Source organism: Ascidia mentula, chromosome 8 (genome assembly GCF_947561715.1).
Source record: "Ascidia mentula chromosome 8, kaAscMent1.1, whole genome shotgun sequence".
Taxonomy (NCBI): Eukaryota; Metazoa; Chordata; class Ascidiacea; order Phlebobranchia; family Ascidiidae; genus Ascidia; species Ascidia mentula.
Genome location: NC_138573.1, coordinates 14,538,494 through 14,547,234, shown reverse-complemented (window position 1 = coordinate 14,547,234; position 8,741 = coordinate 14,538,494). Strand labels below are relative to the sequence as shown.

Sequence of the window (8,741 nt, the reverse complement as noted above, 5' to 3'; positions counted from 1 at the left end):
GATTAGAATCGCTAGGTCGAACTAGTGTACACAGCATACTGCTACCTTGATAGAGATATAGGTCAGCTCAGAAGACAACGCACGATGCGGGCAGTCACACTTCATTGAATATCAAAAGACTCCATCGAGGCGTCACGTCTCACTAGTTTTCTTCAGCTAGTCGGGCTCGCTCAATGGAAACATTTTAGGCTGCGCTCACAGGCATTGACAAATTATATTGTATATTCAAATATATTGATATCATTGTTGTATGGTCTTGCTTTAAACAATTTCTTCAAACAAAAAAAATGTTTTGTGTAAGATTTGCTTGTAAAATGCACCCAGTGCTGACCACACACATCACATAAAATCAAAATGTTTAGTTTGAAAAGTTTACGTTGAATTCTTTTTTGGACTGGCTCAATAATGCAGCCGACTTAAGTGTGGTCAGCGCCACTCACATATATATCGTTGCACGACCATTAGCAGTAAACTGCAAAAACGTTCAATAGAAATCTCCTCATGGGATTTGAACACAAGTCAACACCAACGTGTACGTCAAGAAGTAATAGTGAAACAATAATTTCCTTTATAAAGTAAGAGTTGAAATTACAGTATATATTTCTCGTTTTCCTCGTATTATTTTGTTGTATATATGGCTGTTGAAACTGCTGTTAAAACATTTGGTAAATACTTTGAAGGGTTGCATGGGCGACGACCCGACATCAAACTTGCCCAGCAGAAAGTCCCGATGAGACAACATGCTGCCTGCAGGTCATGTCAGAATAAAACCGAGATCTGTGCTGGTCGATGAGAGAAACCACACAGTTGTGAAATTTGCGATAAAACTTTCAGAAGTAGTTCAAACTTGCTTCAACACATACGAGTCCACGCCGGAGAGAAACCTTACAAGTGCACATTATGCCATAAAGCCCACCAGCAGTCAATCGGCCTGAAACGTCACACTCGTACTCACAATCACACCATAAAGAAGGCTTAAAAATACGTAAAAACATATTTTTTCATTCCGCATTGTATTTGTTTGTGATTGTTCCATTGGGAAAAAGCATGAAATGGGCTTGAATGTATGATATATTATATGAAACACAACAATGTGTAAAAAAGCGATAATTTTGAAACCTCAAAATATAACTGTAACCACAAATAGTTTTCTAGTTTCTACGCAACAGCTGTGTTTTCAAGTGATTTTATTGGCCAGCTTAAATGTGTCGCCTTAGAAAAGTCTTTCATGGTTTTTGTTAAGTGGCCGTCTTTTGTTAACTGTTCGCTGACCGTTAGTCCTTCCTTCAAAACCCTTCGATCGCTTTGTTTCTCTCCGCTTTCAAATAATGTGACTTTCCGTGTGCGTTTAGCTGAGGCGGAGCAGCGCAGCTGTACTGTGCTCTCCCAGTTCGTAAATTCACTCAGTTTGGCGTTGGTATAATTGCGTATGTTAATTTCGTATCCAAAATTGTTCCACGGTGGAAAAAAGCTTGGTGTTGTGTCGAAGGGCACTATATGTCATAAAACCTTCTGACGTCAAATTACGTCACGTTTGAATCCAAAGACAGTCTCAGAAATAAATAACTTCGACAAAACAAGCTTTCTGTCTCATGAAGAAAATAAATTATTATTTTTTCCCTTATTTCAAACATTGTATAATATTTCCACATTGTCAGCTGCTAAGGCATGAATATTGTTTTAAAAGACTGCGCTTTTCCAGTGGGATTGTGCGCTTTTAATGCAAAACTCGAAGGTAGACCAATTCGATTTACGCAAGATTAAACAGTATCAGATACAGCTACAGTGCTGCCCATTCAGCATAGCCTTATTATATCAAATTGAAACGTAATCTAACGAGAACAAAAAAAAGCGTTACACTAAAGGTTTGCTTTCTACATTAATATTTATCTGTTCATTGGGTGCTTGAGCATCTCAGTGTTTCTGCTATAGCGACAGAAAACTACTCAAAATCAGCAAATCAATCACCCTGAAAATAAAAACAAATACTGTAACACAATTTCCTTATTTATTTTTTTGTGTTACTGTGCTTGTAAAAAAGAATTTCAATTAAAAGATTATGAATTGGTTTTTCACTTCAGTTCATTGCTTTCAGTTCAAAGGGAATATCGAAATGCAGTATATAGCACAAAACAATGTTGTGGTTAGACTAGTCAAAAAAACATTTGGCTCTCATAAAACACCTCAGTGCCTCCAATGCGAAGGTCTTACACATTCCTTTTGTTCCATTCGAAAGCGCCATATTGTAACAACTTTGATTTGAAGGGTCGCATGGGCGAGAACCCAACATCAAACCTTTCGACACCATATTGGCAGCAGATCCCGACAAAACAAAATGAGACTAAAAGCCATGATCTGAGAGATCGAAAACCATGATCTCGGAGAGATCACATTGCGATCTGTTAGACCGAGAACCAAGATCTGTTTATTTGTGGAAACAGTCGCAAATATATAGGGATACATCAAAGACGAGAGAGAAACAAAGAGATAATTGCTGCGATTACGCGACAAAGGGGACTTAGAAGAAGTATGCGCAAGTTGAAAGACGTAACGCAAGCGAGATAAACAGCGATGGCGTCAGAAAGACGGGTGTAAATGTAAAAGAGTAGAAAGCAGTTTCAGAAGACCAAGTTAAAACAAAATATTAAAGTGTTTCGAATCATGACAAGCCGAATTCCCTACAGATTCTTGCTGCAAAAAAGGTCAACCGCAGTGAAATTTCATCAGCATTTCGAAACAATCGCAGTCATTTGCCAATTAAAAATGTTTGTGTTGCAAATTTCACACCCTAACAATGCTAGATTTTACAAAATATAATATCAATTTTCTCACAGCACTTCTCTGCTTGACAACGATTAACAAACTCTGGAATTAATCCTAAATAAAATGCTTATGTCTCACGCTGTTATATTGTTCTGATTAAGACAAAGGATTGATAGGCCTACATTGCAAGCTGTTGTTTTCAACGTTCATGTAACCTCCAGTGACCTACTTGCGCAGTGCGACCCCGCAGTCAAGCATTGAGTCTTTTTTACAAATTTAGCAAACACATTTTTAAGACCAAGTGGTATACATGGGGATGTACAGAAACGAAAACATTAAATATGACAATAATAAAAAAGGTAGTTGTTGATTTATGTATCGACTTTCAAACAGTAACATACGTTACCATCAGAAAATTAAATGCAGTTGTTATTTAAAAGTCAGTGAATAGTTTGTTTGGTTTTGAAGAAGTGTTTGGTTTTGTTACACCCCTTTCTATTTTGTAACTGCGAATCAATGTTTTAAACATATTTCATTTAAAAGTATAGCTTTTTCACCACTTGGGTTGTCCCGTTACGTTCTGCCATTCTTTTTCGCAAAATACTTGCGAAATGTGAATGCACTTAGAGTTTACTTGCCAACAAAACTCAACGGTCATTAGCACAATACACCTTCAACATAACGTTAAAATGCAGTCAATTTTTTCACATAACGAGCTCTTACGCTGGGGTTATTAGTAACATTTTATAGTTTTGTTGCTGTAAAAAAATTATATAAATACCGAGGATGTTTTAATAGCTAAACCGATGGTAACCTTGCCTATATATCAAACGTATTTTTTTGAATCCAGCAATTTAACATTAATAACACTTACACTCTAAAAGCCTCCAGCTGCTTTTTTTGTATTTCTCTCCATCACGTGACAGGCGGCTCTGGAGTGCCCCTTTTTCTTTGTGGCGCCTTTGAGTCTTGTTTGGTATTCCGTTTGAATTGCTGCAAAACCTTAACGAAGTCTTGCTGAATGGCAGAGTTAACGTCGGAGAAATAAACTATGTTAATTTATTGTCAGAAAATCAGTGGCATTGTAAATTGCAGCAAGCTTGGTATAGCACAAGAATCTAGTCTTTCCAAATATTCAAAAAAATGGTGATGCAATCAAATTTCTATTACCTGAAACAATGCTTGAGAATTGATTCTGGGAATCGTTTCCCATTCAGTTGCAATTTGAAACAATGAAACCTGAAACAATGAGTAAATTCCAAATAAGGCATAGGCATTGGGCCTAGAGAGATTAGTTCGCTAAAGGATCAGATAATTCGATTTCTTTTCATGTACTTCGCAAATATTACGGTTTTAATCTGTTCATCCTTACGACTATGTATTACTTTATTCAATTGTTGAGTATTAATACGACCTCGCACCATATGAATCGTAATTTTGCAGCAATTAAACTTTGTGAGCTGCCATCAGTCATACACCGGGTACACAGGTCACTGGACAGAAAAAACTATCGTGACGCGATGACCTTGTTTGGAATCAAATAAACTGCATTCGCATAACAGCAAAGAAGTGCTTGCATAATCCGCACGATTTATGGAATGTGCCACAATCCATCTAACTTAATTGTTGTTTGTGCGTGTGCTACGTAAAAGTGGCCTTCGGGGATAGTGTATAGTTGTGTTGATCTCACAGAAACCATAATTATCTATCTCAATGTATACCACGAATTATAAAAAAAATCCGCGAAGATATCAATTAAATTTTAATTTCTAATTTACAGAAGCAATGGAAAATTGAAAATTGTAGTACATTGTACATTGAAGCACTAATGAAATCATTTCGCTGCAACATCTGTGAAAAATGTAAAGATGCACTGAAGAAACATACTGGAATTCACATTGGGGTGAAACCTTACAAGTGCAATTATTGTGAGAAAGTTTTCCGTCAGAAAGGTGTTCAACAAAGTCACATAAGAACACATACTGGGGAGAAACCTTACAAGTGCAACGATTGCGGTCGGGGTTTTACTACTAAACAAGGACTCGAAAATCACGGAAGAACGCACACTGGAGAAAAACCTTACAGATGTGAAGTTTGTGAAAAAACATTTCCAACCAGTACCAACTTAAAAGAGCACAGACAAGTCCACATACGAGACATGCCATTCGGTTGTGACATTTGCGAATAATCTGTTGGAAAAAGCTCAAGTTTGATTGTATACAGACGAATCCGTATTGTTGTGAATCCTAAATGCACATTATGCAATAAATCCTACAAGCAATTAAACGACTGAACATGTCAATATCGAACCAAACCTGAGGCAATCTCAGAAAAGCCGAACACATCACTTTTAAACTCTGGTTTTGTACTCTTTGTTAATAAATGTATACTTAAACGAAACAAAAACGAAAATTTGTCCCTATGTATACAGTCCGTCGTTCATCAACAATGGTTGTAAGAATAAAAGTGTCTGGTGGTGCTTGTATTTATTTTCTTGTCTTTTGCTTTTGTGAATACACGTACAAGGTAAACAATTTCGTATACACATAAACATAGTTTTTTCCTAATTTCCTGTATCGTTGTACGGATAGAATATTTATATATTACTTTAGGTCTGCAACAAAGCTGTTGGCACTCAAGCTTATTCCAACGACGTACGCACTTCATATTGCATCATGTTTTCCCATCAAAACCAACTGACAACATCAAGGAGAAGAAAAACATTTTTAGGTCAATTGTCGCCAAAGTTAGACGATCTGGTGCAAGTTTCATGTTTTCACTTTTATTTGACAAAAGTAATATTTTTAAAAATATCATGGATTTATACAAATATTTATTCACAAAATAATGAAAACAAGGACTAATAATTCATGGTTTTGATTTCGCGCCATCAATGGGTCTGACGTCACAATGCTGGAGGTTATCATCCTTGCAACACAGTGAGAGGAAACACAAAGGTATCCCAGCTAAAAATATCTTCGAACATGACATTCAGGTGGCCAAGGAAAATATGATGGAAACACCGAGCGAACCGCGTTGCTGGACCACTACATAATGCAACATAAAGTCCGCAGTAATACGGACATCGCAAAATGTTGTAAGTTTATTTGCGCAGAACAGCCCTCATTCCATCGTTTAGACGTTTTCGAAGATGAATGGTGCTACAAAATTAAACGACGAAGCAGAAAGTGACAACCTCAATGAACATAAACTTATCATATTGCCACAGAGTGTTACACTTTGAGTATAAATAGACCGGCCCATATTGCTATTAACACTGTCATGTTAAAGACGTTTCGACAAAAACTTTTGTCATCATCAGTTTGACTGACGCGATTGGCAGAGCTCCATCAATATAAGGAGCTGACCTGACCGACGTCACAGATAAGGCTCGCGCGGGTGGTGACGTCATTTTGCTATCGGCCACACACCACTGAGAGGCGGAAAATGCGCAGAAAGCGACGCAAAACGCAAAACGCAAAATACACAATAAACGGCATAAAACGCAACAACCACATTACACATTAAATAAAAATAGTGGTGCAGAAGTGCCGTCCACGTTGAGTTGTGGTTGTTGCTGTTGTATGGACAGCGACTCCATCAGCAGGAGACGGTACCTGTCTCTCGCCAGCGCAAGGATTTGTGGCTCACTAAACTTAACCTTGTGAGTCGGGTGGTCAAGTAGGTGTTTGCACACCTCCGATTTTGGGGATCGTTTGTGCTCATCGATCCGCGTGCACAGGTTTCGAGATGTTTGTCCGATGTATGTTTGTCCACATGAACAGGAAAGCTTGTATACCACGGACGAGAGGTGCAGGGTCTTCTGGCGATCTTTAAATGGGAACTGCTGCGCAAGTTTGCATGGTTCATGCACGAAACGCAAGACAGTTTTCTGGTTGGTGCAACGGTCGACAAACCGTGACAGTTCCCTACGAATTCGGTGGTTAATAGGGCCTAGGTATGGTAACCTCATCACCAAGTTCTTGGTGCTTTCTTGTGTGGGTTTTATGGTGTCTACCTGATATTGTTTGTGTAGCACCGAACGTACACAGTTCGCTATGAACTTGAGTGGGTAGCCATTTTTCCTTAGCATGTTTTTTATGCACTCGAATTCTTCGTGCATGATTTTGTACGTGCTGCTGATCCTGTAGGCACGGTGAAGGAGTGAGCGCACAAGGTTGACCTTGTAGTGCCGTGGCACAAAGCTGGACCATTTGCTATAGAGACCAGTGTTAGTTGGCTTCCTGTAGGTAGTTGTAGTAATCGAATCTCCCGCTCGTTCGACGAGGACGTCGAGAAACGAAATCCGTTCCTTACATTCAACGCTTTTTGTGAACTTGATGTTACGATGAATGCTATTAATGTTCGAGTAAAACGCGTCCAAGGCACGTTCATCGCGTACGGCAACAAACAGGTCGTCCACGTAACGACACAGAACCAGGGGGCGATCGTTTGTGGATGTGGCCTTAAGTGCCTCGTCTATGATGTGGTTCATCAGAATGTCTGCCAGTAGTGGGGCAATGGGAGACCCCATGGCGACACCATCTACTTGAGTGTAAATGTTTCCATTAAACTGGAAGGTAGTGCTCTTCGCTGCCCATTGGAGCAGTTTCTTTAGCCTGGATTTGTTGAGGTCTTGTATTCCACTTATGCTGTCTTTGCTGACCAGGGAGAGGATGAGGTTGATGGTAAAGTCCAATGGAATATTCGTAAAAAGACTCGACACATCGAGTGTGGCCCAGGTGGAATTCACTGGCAGCGTTTTAATTCTGTCAATGAATTCGAAAGTGTCCTTCACGGTGTTTGGGTGTTCCCGTAAACTCGCGAGATTCGCAGATAACCACTTAGCGCATTTGTAGTTAAAACTGCCGATTGAGTTTAAGATTGGTCGAAGGGGAATGGAGGCTTTATGCATTTTTGGAAGGCCATAAAGTGTCGGTGTTCTGGCAGATGTTGGGTGCATGGCATTGTAGTCTTCCTCCGAGAGTGCTTTTTTGGTCTTTAAATACCGCAGGCAGTTTTGAAATTTTCCTAGATTTTTGATGTTGGTATCATCGTTGGATGATAGACGAAACTTTGTGGTGTCAATTAAGATTTTGAGCATTTTCTCAATGTAATCACATTTGTCCATGACTACTACGCCATTGCCCTTGTCAGGCTTAGTGATAACTATATTGCTGCTTTTCAATTTCTTCACAGTGCACTTTTCCTCTGCCGTCATTGCATCATTGTGACTTCTGCGTTGGCAGAAGAAGGTTGATATGTACGAGCTGTAGAGATGCATGAGTTTTTGTTTCAACTGTATGCGCCGTAGGTGTGGCAGACTGTGACGCAGTTCGTGAAACAAATGTTCAAACTCTGCTTGAATGCTCATTACTTTCAGACGCGATGGAAAGTAGGCAAAGTCCAAGCCCTTGTTTAGTAGCTGCAGGTCCAACGGGTTTAAAGGTAGTTTGGAGAGGTTTGTCACCACGAAAGGGTCATCATCACTGTTTTGAACGCCTAAAGCGTTTAGTTTGTGGTTGATTTTCGACATATAGAAAATCCGCTTTTGTTCTGTACTGGCGTGAAGAAACCGCTTAATAAAGTATGCAGTAACAAAACCAACTTCTGCCAACAGAGGTCTTAGCTGCATTTGTACTTGGGTGGTACATCGTCGAAGCTCCTTTTGGTGCATCACCAATTCACCATTAAGCATGCTTTGGTGAAAGCGCTTGACTTTCTTGGCGTGTTGGAGGTCCTGTCTGTACAGTTTGAACTGTAAAAACCTTGGTGTAACCTTGTAAAGCAAACACTTCTGAAGAAATTGTGTACCCGCCTCATGGCGTACTGCTTTGTGCTGCATATTCTCGATCTTTCTGAGCCTTTTCTTTGTTAGTTTACCGTAATGGTTGCCCACAAACTTAGGAACACAACTCACGGGTTTTCTCATAATGCTTTATTAAGCGGTTTCTTCACGCCAGTACAGAACAAAAGCG

General features: G+C 39.4%; 1 protein-coding gene across 1 annotated transcript; it reads right to left on the bottom strand.

The window, feature by feature from the left end:
• Nucleotides 1-6,280: 6,280 nt before the first annotated feature.
• Nucleotides 6,281-8,695, bottom strand: LOC145912043 (uncharacterized). The gene has a single exon (XM_082999468.1). It carries the CDS (start codon nt 8,693-8,695, stop codon nt 6,281-6,283), a length of 2,415 nt encoding a protein of 804 aa, XP_082855594.1.
• Between the last annotated feature and the right edge of the window lie 46 nt (nt 8,696-8,741).